The following is a 21,567-nucleotide window of genomic DNA, read 5'->3' as shown; positions in this document are numbered from 1 at the left end:
AATAAGCAGGAAGAAAAACAGATGGAAAGACAGTGACTGAGAGCACAAATACGACATTGCTGGATCAAGTGACCGAGTGAGCAAAAGAGAGGCCTGCACACACTCTGCTGCTCAAGACCAACCCCAGAGAGCTCCAGACGGAGGCGGGGAGGTGCTCAAGTGTGTTTTTGAAGAACAAGTCCAGATGCCTTTTACCTCATCTGCTCTCATCACTGCTCCCCATGCGGGCTTCCAGTGAGGGCAGCGCCAGCCGCCTGGTAAATAAGCTCTGGTGCCGGCCACCTGGTAAATGAGCTCTGCTTTTGGACACTGCTGACTCCTTACTCCTAATGGACTCAAGTCCGTTTTGAGTACTGGGTTATGAGTGGGATGGTCTATGAGCTCCTAAAATGTGAATGCTGAAAAGCAGGCCCCACAGAACCCAACACTGATGGTGCAAAGCAAAGATGGAGGTGAATTACAGATGTTTAAATCAAATATAAAAAAAGATTGGAAGTATTCGCCCCTCTGTGCCCTCCTTAAAGGGCACGTTACCGTTCCAATGGAAAAGGGTTTTAAGTATAATTTTACTCCCTTGTGAGGCAGGGCCGGAAGAAAGCAGAGTTCCTGCAGCCTGTGGGTCTTCCTAGTTCTGCCTTCTCACCCTTCCTTGTACCGGATGTTGTTTTGGCACTGGGGGTACAACAGTGATAAGACAGTCCTTTTTCTCACAGGGGCAGAAGCGTGCTTGGCAGGCTCACTTGAGGAAGGTGCTCTGCACAGTGAGTGAGGTAGAAAGTACTAGCAGGTGTAAGCAAAGGATGGACATGATGGGATACGTTTCTAAAGGCTCCGCCCGGCTCCTGAGTACAGAACAGGCTGGAGGGCAACAGCAGTGGAAGCTGGGCACCCATGATGAGGCCACCTCAGCTGTCTAGGGGGGAGATGCTGGTGGCTTGGACCATGAGGGACTGACAGAGATGGAGAGTAGAAGTTCCTGTCTTATTCTTTGCTGATGCGAAGCAGGGATGGGAAGAAGGGCAGAGGAGGGAGGCCTCTGGGCAGCTGGTTCACTGATACTTGTGTCCAAGGAGGCTGCTTGCACAGGGATGCTACTTGTCAATGCCCCTCTAGACGGGGAGGGATAAGTAAGATGGTTGCATAACACATCATTTATCAGTCCACAGGAATGCCCTCAATTTGCATGTAGTGTTCTGGCATTAAAAACACTGGTGTAAAAAGCAAGCCACAGAAAAATCTGTACAAGTATAAGTGATATATGATATAATTTCCAGCTACTACAGCTGAGTTGAAGAGCTGAAATGGAGACCATACGACCTACAAAGCCTAAATATTTAGCATGTGGTCCTCCACAGAAAAATGATATCATAAATGATATCACTTATGTTTAAAAAAAAAGAAAGAAAGAAAAAGAAAAAAAGAAAAGAAAAGAAAAGAGAGAGAAAATTATACACCTAAATAGGCAACTGGGTTTGGGGTTAGCAGTCCAAGGGCCTTCAGCCTTAATCTGTAAAGTTCCAAAAGAAATTTCTAACAGAGAATATAGTCAGGTACAATTTATATTATTACAATAGATTTTAAAATGTGCATTAAAAAATCCAAAGTCTTTTAGAAATAAGAGATAAAGGATAATGCTTGTGGGCTTCCCTGGTGGCGCAGTGGTTAAGAATCTGCCTGCCAATGCAGGGGACACGGGTTCGAGCCCTGGTCCGGGAAGATCCCATAGGCCGCGGAGCAACTAAGCCCGTGCACCACAACTACTGAGCCTGCGCTCTAGAGCCCGCGAGCCACAACTACTGAAACCTGCAGGGCTACAGCCCATGCTCCGCAACAAGAGAAGCCACTGCAATGAGAAGCCCACGCACCGCAACAAAGAGTAGCCCCCGCTCACCGCAACTAGAGAAAGCCTGTGCACAGCAATGATGACCCAACACAGCCAAAAATAAATAAATTTATTAAAAAAAAAAAAAGATAATGCTTGTGGTATGAACCAGATGGCTCAGACCAGTGGTTTCCTACAGCCTTACGTAGAAAGAAAATATTAGAAGTCTGTTTCTATCTACTTTTTTGTCCTACCCTTTCAAAAGGTCTGTTTTTGTATTGTTTATAATGTACATAATTTAATAACAGTAGTACCTGTATATAGTCTTATAATTGAAGAAATACGAATATTCTGAGAGAATATTCTGAAAAATAATTTCTGTGGTTGGTATGTGCCCAGAAAAACTTGAAGATCACTCACTAGTTTAGGCAAGCCTGAACTAACCCTCCTTCCTCCAGTCCTGGCCTTGGGGGAGCGTGTGGCGACCAGGTGCTGGAGAAAAGGAATAAGGAGAATCTTTGTCACTTGGGAGAAGTGAGAAGGGAAGGCTCTGGGCTTCTCCCTGTGGGGGAGGGAATGCTGAGCTCTGTACTCACAGCAAACCAAACCCAGAAGCACCTTTGCTACCCCATCATCTCTCCATGCTCAAAAAGGGACTCCTTAAAATGCCCAGGGCACAGCCTCTGCAGCTGGCTTCAACCCTGCCGAAACCAATCTTTACTTCTAGACACTGGCCCTCCATTTCCAAGGCAGAAGTCACATCACCCACACTGGGAAAAGCCAGTCAAACAGGTTTGCAAGGACAAACCCCAAGAGGAAATGAATTTTTTCATTCAGTATTCCAGGGAGCACCCAGCCACTTTCTACTGTCATAAAAAGGACGATACATTTTGCATTTTGTATACTAACCAAAGAAATCTTAGTGTACCTATCAAATTACAGAGAACTTCCATTCTGAAAAAGAGAGTGAACCACATGCCAAAAGCCTCAAGACAGGTACTGCACTCAAGTCGCTGAAGTACAGCAGGACGTCGATGTTTCCATCAGAAACCATACTCACACGTACACAGAGTTCCAGAAACAGACTACTTCCAGGAAAACACAGCATATTTTTAATTAAAGAGGCCAGACTACAGGGTAATAGTTAAGAGCAGAGGTCAGCAGCCTTTTTCTGTAGAGGACCACATGCTAAATATTTAGGCTGTGAAGTCACATGGTCTCTGTTCCAACTCTTCAACTCAGCTGTAGTAGCTGGAAAGCAGCCATATAGATAATACATCAACGAAAGGGCATGGCTGGTGTTATGGACTGAATGTTTCTGTTTCCGCAATTCCTATGTTGAAGTCCTAACCCTCAATATGATGGTATTAGGAGGTGGGGCCTTTGGGAGGTGATTAAGTTTACATGAGGCCATGAGGGTGGGGTCCTCATGATGGGATTAATGCCCTATAAGAAGAGACCAGACACCTAGCTTGCTCTGTCTGCCATGTGAGGACACAGTGAGAACTTGGCCATTTACAAATCAGGAAGACGGCTCACCAGGAACTTAATCAGCTGGTACTTTATCTTGGACTCCCCAGCCTCCAGAACTGTAGGAAATAAATGTCCCGTGTTTAAGCCACCCAGTCTGTGGTATTCTGCTATATCAGTCTGAAGAGATTAAGGCAGCTATGTTCCAATAAAACTTTATTTACCAAAGCAGGCTGCAGGCCAGATTTGGCTCATGGCATAGTTTAAGGACCCCTGATTAAACACAGGCTTGGGGTAAACAAGTCCTAGACACCCACCCAATCCCATCACTGCCTGGCCAGGGGAACTTGGCAGGGCTGGTCATTTTATTCTCCAAGCCTCAGTTTCATTGATTCTAAAATGAGGATGAGAGTAGGAACCTCAGGTGGTTGTTGGGAAGATTAAACATGATGCTGGGGATAAAGCACTTAGCACAGGGCCCAGCACAGGGCCCAGCACAGGCTGAGTGCTTAACACACTGGCATTGTTTAGGACACCAATCATGTTAACTATCAGCACCAGCTTCCAAACTAAACCTTAACATGAGGACAAAACAGCTAATTATGCCAAATTTCCTCTGAAAATGTTCACGGCAACAAATATTTCAGGATAGAAGTAGGATCTGAGCCTGCCACTTTAAAATGCTTGGCTCATTACATGTTCCACATAGGACAATCTGTACAGAATTATACTGAATGAGAAAATGGCTTTTCATTTAGAAGAGCTGCTTCTGTGAAGAAACTCTCACCAATTTTCAAGTATAGATATATCAAACAAGAGAAATTAATAGAGTAAATATCAGACTAGAGATGCCAAAGATGTGGCATGCCCACCGCCACTTGGCGGTCCTGTTCCTCAGCAGACGCGACCAATCAATCATGGCACTTTCTCAAGAAACCCAGATGAGGTTCCAGGTATTTGTTCAACACAGCTTCCAAGCAATAAAATATAGAACCTATTCACTATTCCTGTTCTAGAAAGTACTGATAAATTGTGGCTCTCTCCACTGTATTTTTAAAAATTTATCAAGCTCTTTTCATTGCTGTAGGTTGCCCACTGGGGTTAAAAACAAATGTTTCTGAGGTAACCAGAAGCTGCATGAGTAGATCTTATGAAAAATACAAGAATGCTGGACTGGGAATTAAGAAGCCCAAGTTGCAGTCCTGTTTCTGTCCCTCACTATCTGCACGTCATTGGACAAGTCACCCTAATTTCTCCACTGCTGCTTTTTCACCAGTAAAAAGTAACTTATAACAAGGTTACTTATGGCCCTAAGTACAGTCGATCCTCATTATTCACAGGTTTGTACTTGTGACTGCCCGCTCACTAAAATTTGTAAGTCCCCAATCAATATTTGGGACGCTTTTGTGGTCACTTGCGGACACCTGCAGCGCAGTGAAAAATTTGAATCACTTGATGCACAAGTTCCTGGCTAAGGTCAAACAAGGAGACGCTCTGCCTTCTTGTTTCACCTCTCATACCGTAAACAGTGTCTTTCTTGTGATCTATTTATTGCCATAGTTTTCACATTTTTGTCCTTTCCGTTGGTGTTTTCGCCATTTAAAATGGCCCCCATGCACAGTGCTAAGTGTCCTTTTCGTTGGTGTTTTCGCCATTTAAAATGGCCCCCATGCACAGTGCTACGTGCTGTCTAGTGCTGTCTCTGTAGGATGCGCCCTACAGAGAAATGACGTGTGATCAGCTTTGTTCAGGCATGTGTCATAGTGCTGTTGACCATAAGTTCAATGCTAACAAATCAACAATATATATTAAATAAGGTGTCTTTAAACAGAAACACACAAAGAATAAAGTTATGTACTGATCAGCTGATGAACACGTGACCAGAGAGGCTCACAGGAACCTAGCCCTGTATTCCCTCCAGGAACAATGCTTCAGGGTTTGCTAATTCCGTGTTCACAGCAACTTTATAGACCATCACCACAAATAATGAGAGTCGATGATATCTATTTCTCTACTTGGCATTATGAATATTAATGCCATCAATAAAGAAGTAGCATTAAATATCTTATGTACCCGCATATGTACAAATATTCCAATCAATGCTAAAGGTTTCATTTAGGAAAACATACATAAGAGAGATCAACAAAATACTTCAAGAGAAACGAATTCTTTTTTAGGTAAAGAGGTCAGACCTCTCATTCTTCCCTCCCTCACAAGACCTCCATAAAGAATGAGCTGAAGGGCTTCCCTGGTGGTGCAGTGGTTGAGAGTCTGCCTGCCGATGCAGGGGACACGGGTTCGTGCCCCAGTCTGGGAAGATCCCACATGCCGTGGAGCGGCTGGGCCCGTGAGCCATGGCCGCTGAGCCTGCACGTCTGGAGCCTGTGCTCCGCGACGGGAGAGGCCACAACAGTGAGAGGCCCACGTACCGGGAAAAAAAAAAAAAAAAAAGAATGAGCTGAAATGCTCCTTTCTCCATCACCTCCGGAAGCATTCTGAGTACCAGGGGGTTACGGGCACAGCTCCTGTGCAAAGGACTACCTGTGGCTTGAGAGAACATCCTTTATACAACCAAGTTGAAACATGGTACCTGCAAGCAGTCGAGGGATGTGCTGACCACCCGTGGGGACTTGGACTGGCAAGCCAGCTCAAATGGAAGGAAATACTTGTCAGCTTCAATGAAGTTTGCCTTTGGTGGTGCGGTAGCACCAAGCCTAGGAAAAAAGCAGGAGAGGGCCGGAGAGGGGAAATGAAAAAAAAAAAAAAGAGCTTGCTTTTCCTAGCCCCCACTCTAACTTCCCATCCCACTTGCAATCATTTAATTAAAAGTGCCTGCAAACTGCATCTGTGGGGCTAGACAATGAAAAGTTTAAACACATGCATTAGGAAAAAACACCAAGGGGCCACAGGCAGAGAACAAGGTCTCTGATGAGCAAGCTGTATCGACAGCGGCCTGGACTGAATCCTGGCACCTGCCACGTCAGAGCTGTATTTCTGAAATGGGACTCACTGGCTTCATTACTATGAAGATGAGGAGCAGCCCCTTAACAGAACAAGCTGCCCTCCCGCCTGAGGAAGCATGACATACAAGAGACAAGGGCTTTGCCTCTTCTGTCAAGAGAAGGTACAACAGCATTAACTTGACCTTCCTTATCCTTTCCTCCAAATATGCAGTTGTTGAGCCAGTAACCTGTTAACTCGGTATCAGTTCAAACACATACAAAGTCTTGCCACATGCCCAGCGCTGTGCTAGGAGAGTGTGTGCCACCTGAGGATCAGAAATATGGGAAAACATACAGAGAAAGGGGTTCCCACGGCCACCACCTACTACTCCCTTCATACTGCACTTCAGCAAGGAGAACATGCCCAGGCTTACCTTTGCTTTTCTATTTCTGCTTTAATTTCATCTGGTGGGAAAGAAAGAAAGGCATGTTAGGAGCATGCAATATGTATATTAAAAAAAACATAACAAAATACTGAAAGCTATCTAAGTAGGAGGATGATGATCTTTTTCTCTTTCCCACATTTTCTGTAAGTATACATACTTTTTCTTTAGCACTTAAAAAAATTGTGGTAAATATGTGTAACACAAAATTTACCACATTAACTATTTTTAAGTGTACAGTTCGGTGGCATTAAGTACATTTATATTGTGCTAAGTCATATATAATTTTTATGAATTAAAGTTAATTTATAAACCTTTACCATGGAGGGTACAACAACTACATGGTTACGGTTATGGAATAGTGCCAACACTCAGAAGTCACAGTCTCAAAGAGAGATCATCTTATTTCCAGGAGAACAAGATTTTGTGCCATTGAGACAAGAACATCCTATATCTAAACACGCCGGACTCCCCCACAGCCACTTAGTCGAATGCATTCCTACGTGTCAGGCTTGGCAGGCTCGCGGTATTATCAAAGCAGGCCAGTGAAACATGTCTACCTGAATGCCATGTATTCAGATAACCTCCAAAAGGCCAGCCTTCTTCACACAATCTCTTGAGAGCCAGTGGTTTGGATATGGCATTAGTTATCCTAGCAACCCCAGAACACAGTTCTGGAAGTGACAAGTTTCCTTTTCCTGGACAACTCTATTCTAGACTGACCTTTAGGAAGTGAAAACCGAGTAACTGGACTCACTAGAGGTGGCAATTTTAACCTTCAAGCCACTCTTTCAATGTCCTCTTACTACACACATAAGAAAACAGAAGAGGAACACCAGATGACTAATATCAAACATTTCGCTCATGGACCACAAGGCCTGTGACACACAGGTTCTGCTAAAGAGAGCTCTGTGGCATGGTTCCTGCTCCTCTGGGACAAGAATCCACTCAGGAAGTAGCTCTGGCCTCCTCTAGCTGAGGCCCCAGGCTGTGGGAGTGGCCCGGGAAATCCAGCCCAGGAGGCTGGTGGCCAAGCTTTCAGCTTGCAGAAATCATGTCAAGACTCTGCTTGGTGGTAATATTGTCTGTCACCGTGTGACGTGTCAGAGGGGCACTGATGCCGGAACTCAAATGCAAGGGTTCCTTCCAGTCATGGTTACCTTATTAGAGTTAAGTTTAGCTGTTAAGTGTATCTGAAGCAATTAGGCATTTGTTAGAGTCTGTGCTGACCTCTGAGCTCTAAAATAGTCTGTTCTAGAATGCCACTGGTGTCAACCCACCAGTTGACAAATCAATCACCAGGATTGCTACTTACTCACTGAGGCACTAAGGGTAATCAAATCAAAGACCTATGGAGGCCAGGCAGGAAACCTCCTGGAGAGACACAGGTGGGTGTAAGACATCAGGGGCAGGGAGGACCCCCTCCCCACCCAACAGGGCATGGAGTGCAGCAGAGTCTCAGTCCCAGCTGATTGAGCCCAGAGATGCCCGTTGTTCTGATTTTTCCAGAAGTCAAAATCTGGATTTTAAGTGAAAACTCCAACTGTAATTGGAAGTAATTTCAACTGCTTAAAAAAGTTATGCTCAGGGACTTCCCTGGCAATCCAGTGGTTAAGACACCACACTTCCAGTGCAGGGGGTGCTGGTTCCATTCCTGGCCAGGGAACTAAGATCCTGCAAGCCGCGAGGCATGGCCCCCAAAAAAAAAATTATGCTCAAATGAAACTTGTTTGCAGGCTGCCCTGACCTTACACTACCAGTTTGCAACCTTTGTCTTAAGGGAGAGGGAAGAATCAAGGAGAAAGAAATTCACTGGCAGCGGAAAACTAACTGCAGGGCATAAAGGACTATGACCAGCACAAGGAAAACAAAACATCCCCGTTTTATACAAGCAAAACGTTGCCAAAGAACAAAGAGCAACTAAGGAGCCAGAGGACCAGGGTTCGAGGCCAAACTCTGCTATATCTTACAGACGAAGAGACAAGATCCAGAAAGGTTACAAGTCAGTGAGAGGTGGAGCTGTGACTTGAACCCAGAAAATTAGGCTCCCAAGCCTGTGTTCGTACCTCTTGGGTAACTTGGCTCTCAAACAAGCATGTCGAATTACTCCGTAACCTATAAGTGCGAAACAATATAAACACTCGTTTTGCATCATTAATTCAAAGCGTGAATGCTGTGATGTTCCTACTGCTCTGTAGTACGAACATCCCTCATCCAGCCTCGGGGAGCCTATTTACAACCCAGGCTCTGGAATCCCCCCACCTCTTTTTCTGGCCTGATGGGACAGGACCACAGGAAGGTGCACCCTGGTTTTCCGATGGGAATGAACAAGGGCCAGTGTGACTTGAGCAGGGCAGGGCATAGCCCTCCACAGTGAGCAGTACCTACTGCAGAAGACCAAGAAACTGTGATCTTCACAAAACACGTGATCACAGATTTCCTTTAGTCTTCTTAATCTATACTTAAGTATTCCCACAAGTATGAGGAATTGTTGCACTCTCTAGAACATTCTTTGTTAAAGAAAAAAAAATTGAAAAATCCTCTCCACAAGGCCCAGTAGGGGTCCAGATAAGGAGAAGCCCCTGGAGGGCAGTGGAGGAGGGGCCTGAGCGGACCTATGTTTGGACAGATCCCTCTGGCTGCAGTTTTGAGTATAAGGAGGAGGGTGGACAGCACAGAAGCAGGGAAGCCAATCAAGAGGCTGCTGCTAATAGCCCAGGCAAGCATTAGTGGGGGCGGGGGCTGGGGCCAGGGCGGGGGCAGAGACGGATGAGCATGAGCCACAGGAAAGCTGGAAACGGCTTGAGGGTAGTAGTTCCATATAGTCTGACCCAACAGGTGGCTTCTAGATATATTTGGATAATACAATATTTTTTTCCATTGAAAAGAGGCAGGGGACTTCCCTGGCGGTCCAGTGGTTGAGACTCCGTGCTTCCACTGCGGGGGGCACAGGCTCGATCCCTGGTTAGGGAATTATGATCCCATATCCCACATGCTGCATGCAGCGTGGCCAAAAAAAAAAAAAAAGAGGCAAGGAAAAAAAAAACAAACAGGGAAAAGGTGTGTGGCATGGGGTCCCACAGAACACTTGACATAGCCTGGTGTGGTGAAAGACAAGAAATGGGTTGGAAGTTCCGAAAGAAAATGGACATCTATTAGCTGAATGATGCCAGGTAGGTTATTAAACCTCCCTGAATCTTGATGTCTTACTCTAAAAAAAATGAGGATGATAAAAAGCAGCCCCATATGCTCCAGAGACTGTAACTAGGCAGTTGGGTGTAGGTAATTCTTTTAACAAACCCGAAGTATTGATGGCTAAGGCAGTGTCAGGCATACACAGGTGGTCAATAAATGTCCGTTCTCTTGCTCTTATCTTAAAACAGGAGTCAGTAATAGTACAAAATCTTTAGCGCCATCGGTGGAACGACGGAAAGCCAAGGGAAAGAAGAAAATCAGTGGAACATAAATCATCATAATAACTGCTGACATTCGCTAGGGGCAGGTGCCCATTTGGTCCTCCTTACAACTCAGGAAGACAAGAGACTCATCTCCTAACCATATACAGTGAGGAATCTGGACACAGAGAGGTGAAGTCACCTGCCCACAGTCACAGTAGGAAGTGCCACTACAGGATTCACACCCAGGCTGTCTGCTCCAGAGCCAAAGAGGAGGAGGATGGGTGAGGGAGGAGGAGTGGGCACACTTGCTCCAGTGTATTGCCCTGCCTTTTAACATGCACTGCTCTCCCAACAGCCAACTGGGCAATTAGCAGCAATAAATAAGCAGGCTGGAAAGGGGCCAGACCTGAGTCGGGTGGGGCAGCTGCACCTGAAAAGCCATGCTGTCTTCCTGGGAAATCCTTCCTGGCCATCGCTGTCAGTTAGGAACCTCGGGTCACAACTCCCCATTCATCAATGACTTTGGCACCAGCTCACATTCTCTGCTCCACTCCCAAGCTAAGTACAACAATGACCACGACCAAGCTCAACAACGCCATCCCCGGTCAACCCTCCAAAGCCCCACGACATCCCGTGGAACCTTCACCTCCCCTCACACATCTGATCTGCATACCCCTCTCTACTATGCAAACCAACACTACCCTCAGTTCCTCCTCCACCCCAAGTCAGCCTGGCGTGGCTGGCCACACTCTGAATCTTGTCCCTGTTTGGAACTGTGCTACTTCTAGCTGCTGCCTGTTCTCCGCCCACAACCTCCTTTCCTTCCAGATGACCCACTAACTGCTCCCAGTAGGACCCTTCTTTGGCCTGTCAGACCTGACAAGGCCAAGAACTTGTCAGCTTTCCCCTCTTTTCATTTTCCAGGATGGGTCCCATTACAGGATTGTTATCTGAATGACAGCCAAACAATAGGCTTGACTCTCTCTGACTTTTAGTCTTAACTTCTGGCAAAATCCCAAACTTAGATTATATGACCCTCTCCCCTGACCTGTCTCCATCTAATGACTAGACCTCTGACTACAGGGCAAGTTGGTAGGTCTATAAAGGCCCTAATCACCAACCACAATGGAACCCTAAATACTGCCAGTTAAGCTCACCACCTCCAACTCTCCACAAAGACTACTGCACATTTCTCTACTCTCTTCAAATACCCCTTCTCTCCCTCCTAGTCATCACCATTCATCTTTACTCACAACCGATGGAGCAGCCTATTTCATGCAGAAATTAGAAGCCAACACGAGGAGACTCCCTCAACTTCCTGTTGGCCAATCTACAAACTCACCTACTTCTGTACCCAGCCTGCACTCTCTCCTGCTAGAAAACAGTGTCAAGCCCCTCCAACTCCGCAGTCTCCCATCCCTACTGCCTCCTGAGGAACTACCTAGAATCTGATCACTTCTCATATGCTGGACCACCCCCATTACCCCAGACCAAGCCACCATCATCTCCCACCTAGACTAAGAGCCTCTTTCTTAACTGGTCTCACAGTTTCAGCTCTCACCCTTCCTCCCGGCCCACATCTTTGTTTACACAGCAGCCAGAGGGATTCCCTTAAAATGTAAATCAGATTACATCTGCTCAAAATAGATTAACCATAACGTAAATCTGATTAACATCTGCTCCTTTGCACAAAATGCCAAAATGGCTTCTCATCTCACAGAGTAAAAACTCACAATCTTGAACTTGGCCTCCAAGCCTCTAAAACATCTGGCCCCCTGCTATCCCTCTGATCTCACCTCCTACCACCCCACCCCCAGCTTACTTGTTGCCTGTCCTGTTCAGGGCCTTTGCACTTGCTCTTCCTGCCACCTGGAATGCCCTCCCTCCCCCAGATATCCACAAGACTCACTCTTCCCTTCCTTCAGATGGCTGTTCAAATGTCACCTCTTCAGAGAGGCCTTCCCTCTCCACCTAAAACTGCCCTCCTTGTGATTCTGGACCACCTTACCTGCTTTATTTTTTCACTTTACACCGATTTTTCCTAGTTTTTCATCACAGTATTTATCACCCTTGACATACTTTGTATCAGTTCACTTATTCTCCATCTTCCCCAGTAGAATATAAACTCTGTGATAACATAGACTTCCGTCTGTTTTGTTCACTGCTGAATCCCCATTATCTAGGAATTCCTAGACACAGAGCAGGCACTCAGTATTTGCTGAATGAATAAACTGTCCTTTCTCTTTCTTGCATTATTTAACCTCTCCTTTAACTGGCTCCCTTCCCAATGACATTTAAACAAGTTCAAGCCTCTTCTACCTTTAAACAAAGAAAAATATAAAACCAAAAACTCCCACGATCCACATCTCCATCCTCTCCTTCACACCCCAGGCAAAGCCCTGGAAAGAGCTGTGTCTGTTTCCTCACCTCCCATGCATGCCCCAACCCATTCCAGTCTGGTTTTCACCTTCACTGCATCAGCAAAACAGCTCAAGCTAAGGTCACCCATGACCCGCATGTCTCTAAATCTGATGGGCAATTTTCCAGTTGCCATCTGACCTGACCTCCTTGCAGCATTTGACCTGACCTCCCCCTCCTTGAAATTTTCTCGGAAATTTTCTCGACTTCCGGCTTCATAAGCACCCGTTTTCATCTGCCCTCTGCTTCTTGTCCCATCTCTTCTCCATTTCCTTGGTAGACTCAGCCTCCTCTGCCCAGCCAGGTAGGCCAGGGTTCCTCGGGCCCAGGCTCTCCTGCCTCTCCTTTTCTGTACACTCTCCCCCACAGGCCTTCGCAGCCTCAACTGCATCTTCAATTCCCACCTGGGCTCGGATGACCCCCAAATCTTGATTTCCGGTGCCGGCCTGCCTTATGAACACAAGGCTCGTACATCCATCCACTTCCTATTCCACCTGTCCAACTGGATGCTCAAAGGCAGGTGAAACTCAACACATCCAAGTCCCAACTCAGATCAAGCTCCTCCACCCACCTCTCCCTAGATGGTCTTCCCACTCCCATCTAAAAGAACCGCACCACTATCCATCCAGTTGCGTGAGTCAGAAACTTAAGAGTCAGCTTTACTGATCCACTTTCTCGTGTTCTTACCCAATCCATCACCAGGTTTTCTTAGTTTTACCTTCTAAACAAGTGGGGATACATTCACTTTACTCTGTTACTACTGTCACTACTTAAGTCCAGGCCACCAGCATCTCTCCCTTGGATGATGGTAACTGCCTTCTCACTGGTCCCTGGGCAGTCCCTCTGGTTTTCCTCGAAGATGTTCTGAACATAATGGCTAAAGTGATCTTTCCAAAATACAAACCTGTTTATCCCATCACCTTCTTCCCTGTTTAGAACTCTGCAGTGTTATCTCACTGCTTTTGGTCTAAAATCAAACTCCTCAACATAACCTCCAAGGTCTTGCATGGTAGGACCCTGGACTACCTCTCCCACCTTATCCCCAAAACCTCTCCCCCTTCATTTGCCATGCTGCAACCACACAGTGGCCTCTTTTAGTTTCTTTTAAAAAAATTATTATTAAAGCTTTTTAAAAATTTTGAGGTAACTACAGATTCACAGGCTGTTGTATCTTTTAGTTTCCTTAACCGTCATATTCCTCTCTGACACAGGGCCTTTGCATATGCTGTTCCCCCTCCTGCTGCCATAATGCCTCTCACCCTAACCTATTTAATTTTTATTTATCATTCAGCTCTCAAGACTTCCTCAGGGAAGCTTTCCTTCATCCCTTTGTCCACTCCCCTTGTGGGACCAGGTTCCTCTCCTTCATAGGAGTTGTCAGGTTATTAGTATGACTCAGAGGACATGATCATCTGAACAGTCCCCTTCTTCCCCATTAACTGCAAACATCATGAGAACAGGGTCTTTGTTTGTTTTGTTTTCCTTGCATCATGACACCTGGTATGACACCCAAATAAATATCTTCTGAATGAATGTCACCCTGGTTTAGTCAGAAGGACTATATAGAGAACAAGTATGCACTGACTACTCCTTAGGACAGAGGGAAAATTTAAGAATTCTAGGTCCTAGCACAAGAAGGCTGTTCTCCCCACAAGTCTATAAAACCTAATGAAATACCTAATAAAAAAGCTAAAAGACTCATTTACAACCAAGACGGTAAACCCAAAGAAGCTTCTTATAGGAAGACTCCAGGAATGAATTCGCAAACAGTTAAGGATTTTCTAAGATAACCTTGCTGGAAAGAAAGTCAAGTATTTTCCAGGCAGGCCCCCTCAGCCTGGTGAAAAAGAACTCAATACAGTTCTGAGCTATTTATATAGGAGACTCCATGTACTTGCTGATTAAGCACACGTTTTCACAAGTTTGCTCTTTTCCATAAAGAATGGTCTCACTGTTTTCCCCAGCACTGCTTACGGTTTCCCCTGAGATTTACAAGTACAGGACAGAGCTCTAAATTTTTCCAACCACTTGCCTCACCAGTGTCGAAATGTCAGAGACCAGCAAAGATGTCCATAAACCAACCAATAAGGGAGGCAGGAAGAACAAGTATTCAGTTCCTTCTCCTTTAAATATGGTAACACCAATGCCTCTGAATTTTAGTAGGTCATTTGTTAGGTGCCAGATACGGTGTCAGTTATTTATTGCGTTAGTTCATATAACCTTTACAACAATCCTGTGACACAGGCATTATCACCTTTCTCATCCCAGGAAACCAAGGCTCCGAGAAGCTAAATGATTAGTCCAGGATCACAAGACCAATCAATAAGCAAAGTTTCAAACACAGCTCCCAATGAATTTTCTGCCAATCCAACAAATAAATGCTTTTCAATAATCAAAATTCAATTTTTAGTGCTGCTTCTAGACAGAGAACCTCCTCCTGCAGAATCACTATAAAGCTTTTCAACAAAAAGTAATGTCAGGGTCCCAAGTCCTATTATTTCTCAAAATTTTTATAATCTACAGCACATATAAACAAGATGTCTAATCAAAACACCCGACTTTGCTAACATTAAAGGTTTTATTTTGTGTTTCAATTGAAACCCTTACTTTATGACAATTTAGGGATATTTTTGGTATTTTTCAAATTTTGCACTTACATTCCTCCTAATAATGAGAACAGTTATTTCAAACACATCAAAGTTAGAAGAACAACAACACCGTATGCAGGAAAAAGCCATTTACCATATATTATACGGACATGTGAATGCTTTTTGTATATTAACATGCAACTAAAATTTATGAATATACTCCCTTAATTGGCTTCATCCTAATGACATTTAAACAAGTTTGAGTCTTTTCTACCTTTAAAAAAAGAAAAAGAAAAAACCAAAGAACCGCCATGAGCCACATCTCCCTCCTCCCCTTCACAGCATAGCCAAACCTTGGGAAAGAGTTGCGTGCGCTCACGGTCTATTTCCTCACCTCCCACTCACACCTCAACCCACTCCAGACTGGTTTTCACCTTCAGCGTGCCACCAAAACAGCTCAAGCTAAGATCACCAATGACCCACATGTCTCTAAATCCCGTATATTAAACAGAGTAGCAAATCTAAAGGTGGATTTTATGATTTATATGTCAGCTACCCGTTGTAGTTGTTGCCCACCTGGATGTCCAGATGTAGGCAAGTTGCCCTCTGAGCTTTGGTTTCCCTTTGCCTGCTGCACCCAAAGACGGACATCAATCACACGTCACAACTCCAGAATGAATAAAAGAGTTTACTGCTGATGTAGAGAGAGGTCATAAATCAGCAAGATATAATACCTCAAATGAAACTCATGGGAAACCAGCTCTTTAACTTCATTTCTTTCTTCCTGTTAGTCCGTAAATTAAACCAAAGACATAAGCAGTAAAAAGCTGCAGAGAAAAAGCTGTGATCTTTTTGATTAGAGGCTTTCAAATACTACATCTCAAAATTCAACTACAAAAAATACGGTCTCTTTACTTATTGAATGCTCTACTTACTGAAACATCACCAAAAGTTCACTGCATAGAAACTTCACTGCCAATATAATGATTGTTTAAGACTCCAATGAGTATTTTATACAACATAAGAACTTTTGTATGGAGGAGCAATGGTAGTAATAGTTAAGATCTTGGGCTCTGGAGCCAGACCGCCAGTGTTCACAGCCTGGCTCCACTGCTTCTGGTTAAGTCACGTCAGCCAAGTTCTTAAGGCCTTCGATGAGGATAATAATAGTAAGAACTAAACTGCATGTGAAGCGTATGGCACGGTGCCTGAAACACAGAAGTGCTTAGTACATGGTTGATATCATATAGCTATTATATAACATGTGATTTAAAAAAGTCACTCACTCGGGCTTCCCTGGTGGTGCAGTGGTTAAGAATCCACCTGCTAATGCAGGGGACACAGGTTCGAGTCCTGGTCCGGGAAGATCCCACGTGCCGCGGAGCAACTATGCCCGTGGGCCACAACTACTGAGCCTACGCTCTAGAGCCCACGAGCCACAACTACTGAAACCTGTACGCCTGGAGCCCGTGCTCTGCAACAAGAGAAGCCGCTGCAACGCAAAGCCCATGCACCACAAGGAAGAGTAGCCCCTGCTCGCCACAACTAGAGAAAGCCCGCACACAGCAACGAAGACCCAATGCAGCCAAAGATAAATAAATAAAATAAATAAATTTATAAAAAAAAAAGTCACTCACTCAACTGGGTGATAATGATGCGTCAGAGTTAGGTTCGTCACTATATAATCGCCCCACTCTGGTGAGGGATGTTGGTAATGCGGAGACCATGCACGAGGGTGGGCAGGGAGGGGAATATGGGAAGTCTCTGCACCTCCCAGGCAATTTTGCTGTGAACCTAAAACTGCTCTAAAAATTAAAGTCACTCAATTTCATATGAAAAACATAGGTATGTTTAATGACAACTGGCAATTACAGAGCACTCAGCCCCTACTTGGCACTTTGTGGGTATTAAATTATTAAATAAGATACCGAATCTCCTACCATATATGAAGACTACTGTGAAAACAATTCAGTTAAAGTTTTCGAGATTTCCAGATTTTTCCACACCATTCGAAACCACTCAGCTTATTTTCTCAAGTCTCTAAACTTGATAGAGTTTAAGGACAGAAATATAATTTAAAGAGACCATGTGAGAGAATGGCTCTTAAATAAAACCGCTGTGAAAGGGAGGTTTAAAAATGTAATTATGTACCCCAACTGGAGGGCTGAAAGGTTCAAGACTATTAATATATATAAAAACTTCATTAAGAAAGTAAAGAGCAACAATGTCCTTGGGGTGATGAATACTTTCACAGGCTCTTTTGATTTCTCAATAAAGGCTGGAAGGCCATGATCCTCTAATCGGGCAGACACTACCTATGCATTTGGCATTTAGTGAAGATGAATCCCGGAGATTACTCCAAACCTATTCCATCCTGATCATCACTGTTTTTACAAGGAACAACCCTTGTCTTCATTGAGCTTAGCAAGTTAACACTCTAATAAACACAGCCTTTCAGTTGTGTAATTACATTCCTATTTATTGCATCTACAAACCAAATAGAGCAATAAGTCATTCTTGAACGAGGAACCAACCTAAGTTAACATCAAGCCAGGGTGCTTAGAGTGTCTTGTGGTTTCTCACAGCTTAAAATAATAAATAACAGAGCAAGCCTTTACAGAGCACCTACTACATGTCAAGTTTTTTGCACACGCCAACTATCTTTTTTTAAAAATAAATTTATTTGTTTTATTTATTTATTCATTGCTGCGCGCAAGCTTTCTGTAGTTGCAGCGAGCAGGGGCTACTCTTTATTGCGGTGAGCGGGCTTCTCATTGCGGTGGCTTCTCTTGTTGCGGAGCACAGGCTCTAGGCGCACGGGCTTCAGTAGCTGTGGCTCACGGGCTTAGTTGCTCTGCGGCATGTGGCATCTTCCCAGACCAGGGCTCGAACCCGTGTCCCCTGCATTGGCAGGCAGATTCTTAGCCACCACGTCACCAGGGAAGCCCCCTAACTTTATCTTTATAATAACCCCATCAGGAAGCTATAAGATCTGTCCAAGGTCACAAAGATAGCAAGTAGAAGGCAAGGGATCTGAACCCGGGCAGTCTTGAGTCCACAGAACACACTCCAAATCCCTACACTACACAGCCCCTGCATCCGTGATCCCCGCCCTCTAATATGCTACAACTGGTGGAAGGTCACAGAAGCTGTTTCCTGGAAGTGCTCCTATCGTTCAAACACTTCAACTTCGAGCAGTCACTTACAGCTCCTCTTATCAAAGTGAGTAATAATCTATACACGGCAATCTCTAAAATACTCGCCACATTGCAATGCTTCGTACACAGGCTTGTTTCAGCTACTTTTACTGGACACAAAACTGGGCCTTGAGATGCAGAGTGAAATATCACCAGATACTTTGCTATATGCTTTCTTCTGCAGTCATTTTTATTTAACAGCAATGACACACAAGTACTGTCTTAAAAAAAAAAAAAAGATGGCCAGTCTAACTCTTTACATAGGTTCCCTTGTAATAATTACTCAATTTGATGATGATGAGCCACCATGACAGTTTGCTATTCAATTAACCTGTGGTCACATTACTTCCTTTATAGGCTATTTCTTTTTTTTCTTAAATAACATCATATGGAATATTTTATTTAACTCGTCTATATTGTTTGACATGAAAAATATTTTTAACGGAGAATTTATATTTTCAGTATAGGCTATTTCTTACAATTCACTACCAAAACACTGAATGTGCATTCCACAACTTGGGTTGGAAAAATCTGAATTTCTCAACAAGGCATGATCCAAAAATATATAAAAAGCTCTCAATGTTAAGGCCCTCTATGATCCATGTGACGATTTTATACGTAGGTTCCAACAAAGTGATATACAATTTGCTGAAAATCTGATGTTAAGTGTTCTGAAGGGGGAATGAAAACTTCTCTGCCAAATAACTATTTTGAAACTTCTGCAACAATTCACTTAAAGTAACACTGAGAGGATAGAATGCAGGCAGATTTCCAAGCAGAGTTGTAAGTACCAGGCTTTTGCCTAACTACTGCTTTGTAGTGCTTATCCTGCATTCCTGATAAAACAATATCCAACAGTTAGCCTTGGTTTCCTGAATAAAAAAGCTTTACAAATCTAAATCTCAGTAAATTCCTCTAATTGATCCTGAATTTCACAGGACTAGTATGTTTCCAGATTTTCTCAGCAACAACAACCTTTGTATCAATAGTTCTTGATCCTTGAGGGAGTCTCAGACCCTTCTGAGAAGCTGATGAGAGGCACTGCCTTCTTCCCAGAGAAATAAATGCAAAGTTCACAAACCCATTCCTAGGCCCCAAGAGAAGACTCCCAGAGTACCCTGAACCAAATGAAAGGAGAAAGGTGATGGTAATCTCAAACTCTGTGACAGAAAAGCAAACTTTCCATTTACGTGGTCACTTGTTAGGGAAAACAGGTCTTTTTACAGATTCCAAACCAAAGGCATTGGGGTGATGAATTAACTTGATGCCAACTCTGGTCAAATGTATTGATCCTCACGGCCTAGAACTCTCTTCTCCTGAAATTCCACATGGTGAATACTTCCTGCCTTTCAGTACTCGGCTCAAATGTCACCTCCTCAAAAAGGATTACTTTCTTGACCACCCTACGGAAAGCAGTCCTCAGGCCCTTTTTATCACATCTACTTTTACAAAAAATTTTACAGAAGTAAGGTAATTATGAAAAAATTACTTTTAGGGCTCCCCTGGTGGCGCAGTGGTTAAGAATCCACCTGCCAATGAAGGGGACACAGGTTCGAGCCCTGGTCTGGGAAGATCCCACATGCCGCAGAGCAACTAAGCCCGTGTGTCACAACTACTGAGCCTGCGCTCTAGAGCCCGCCAGCCACAACTACTGACCCCGCATGCCACAACTACTGAAGCCTGCAAGCCTAGAGCCCGTGCTCCACAACGAGAAGTCACCACAATGAAAAGCCTGAGCACCGCAACAAAGAGTAGCCCCCGCTCGCTGCAATTAGAGAAAGCCCGTGCGCAGAAAGGAAAACCCAACACAGCCAAAAATAAATAAACAAAATAAATAATTTTTTTAAAACTGCTTTTACTAAAGTATTTATTAGCATTCAAAAAAATGTCTCATTCATTTTAAAATTTACTTATCCTGCCTCCCCTATTAGAGTAGCTCTGTAAGGGCAAATACCTTGTCTGTCTCATTCCCCATTGTATCCTCAGTGCCTGCCACCCAGTGGGCATTTGATAAATATTTGTTGAGTGACAAACTAAAAGATAGGATGTTGATGATGGAATCAACTACCAAGGTTTTAACTAGAGATTAATCAGACTTCTCCCCTCTTTCAATCATCTGTGGGTCCATTCAGTCAGCATCTACTGCGTGTTAGGCCCTGTTGCAGATGCAGGGGATCCAGCGGTGAATAAAACAAACAAGTGTCTCTGCCCTCACAGACCCTCTATTTGAGTGGACCGCAAGGAAAGAGCAGATCTCTTTAACACTACAATATCTGAAGGTGCAGGATAACCCTCTACGTTCCCTCCTGGAGGGAGTTATGGGCGATCCCCAAATGAAAGGAAAACATACACCAGTTGGGCACTTCCAAAGCAGGCCTCAGGAGTTTCCCTAAACCAGTTGGGCAGCTCTGCTCACATGGGGTAACTCCAACCAGCAGAACGAAGGTAAAGAAAAAACTCAGAGCAAGGGCTGCTGCTTCTGAAGGTGACGAGAGAAGGAACCAGGAAATAGGACGGCAAGGGGCCGTGGCAAGAGCCCTGGGCTGGGAGGCTGGAGAGCCAGCCCTGGCTGTCACCAACTTGCTAGGTGACCTTGGGCCAGTCCCAAGCTGGCAGGGCATCAGTTTCTCCCGGGGTATAATAAGGAGGGCGGGAGGGTGGGACTCGGGGTCGTGGGGAAGTGGCGCCCAGGAGGCCGGGCTGAGGCCCCGTGGGGTAACAGCAGGCGTGGGGAGGCCGGCGCGGGGCCGGGCCGGGGCGGCTCACCCACCGAGCGCCACCTGGCAGGCCCTGCGCAGCTGGGAGTGCTGGGGCCGCTTCACCTCCTTGTCGGCTAGGATCTTCTCCAGGGCCCGGGACACGAACATGCTCTTGGTCTGGCTCTCCTGCATGGCCCCGGCCCAGCGGGGGCTAAAAGCCCCGCGGGCGAATGGCGCTAGCAGGCGGGCGAGCGAAGCTGAGGGCCCGGCGTCCACGCCGGCACCAGCCGCGTCCGTCCGCGCCGCCCAGTCAGGAAGCGACGCCGCGGCCCCACGGCGCCGCCATGTTGGAGCGCGTCACGTGACCACGTGACTGGAGGGAGCGCTACGGCGTCCGTCGACTCCGTGACCCTGGGGGGCGTGGCCTAGGCTTGGGGCGGGGCGGGGCCAGGTGGACGAGGAGGGGAGGGGCGAGGGTGGAGGAAGGAAGGGGCAAAGTTGGGAGGTGAGTAGAAGTGGGTGGAGGTTGGAGGGCATGTGAAGGACGGAAGAAAGGTGGTGGCAGGCAGGAGGGGTGGTGATGGGGGTGT

General features: G+C 45.2%; 1 protein-coding gene across 1 annotated transcript in view; it reads right to left on the bottom strand.

Moving 5' to 3' along the window:
* ARFGEF2 (ADP ribosylation factor guanine nucleotide exchange factor 2) overlaps nt 1-21,331 on the bottom strand; it is a 99,353-nt gene extending 78,022 nt beyond the window's left edge. Inside the window, exons 1-3 of the mRNA XM_067708380.1 lie at nt 21,049-21,331; nt 6,669-6,699; nt 5,883-6,006 (exon numbers count right to left, since the gene is read on the bottom strand). Coding sequence (XP_067564481.1) covers nt 5,883-6,006; nt 6,669-6,699; nt 21,049-21,169 — 276 coding nt within the window. The 5' untranslated portion in view covers nt 21,170-21,331. The remainder of the gene's footprint in view (nt 1-5,882; nt 6,007-6,668; nt 6,700-21,048) is intronic.
* Between the last annotated feature and the right edge of the window lie 236 nt (nt 21,332-21,567).

The sequence above is a fragment of the Pseudorca crassidens genome, chromosome 15 (assembly GCF_039906515.1).
Source record: "Pseudorca crassidens isolate mPseCra1 chromosome 15, mPseCra1.hap1, whole genome shotgun sequence".
Classification (NCBI taxonomy): Eukaryota; Metazoa; Chordata; class Mammalia; order Artiodactyla; family Delphinidae; genus Pseudorca; species Pseudorca crassidens.
This window is presented reverse-complemented; position numbering and strand designations above follow the sequence as displayed.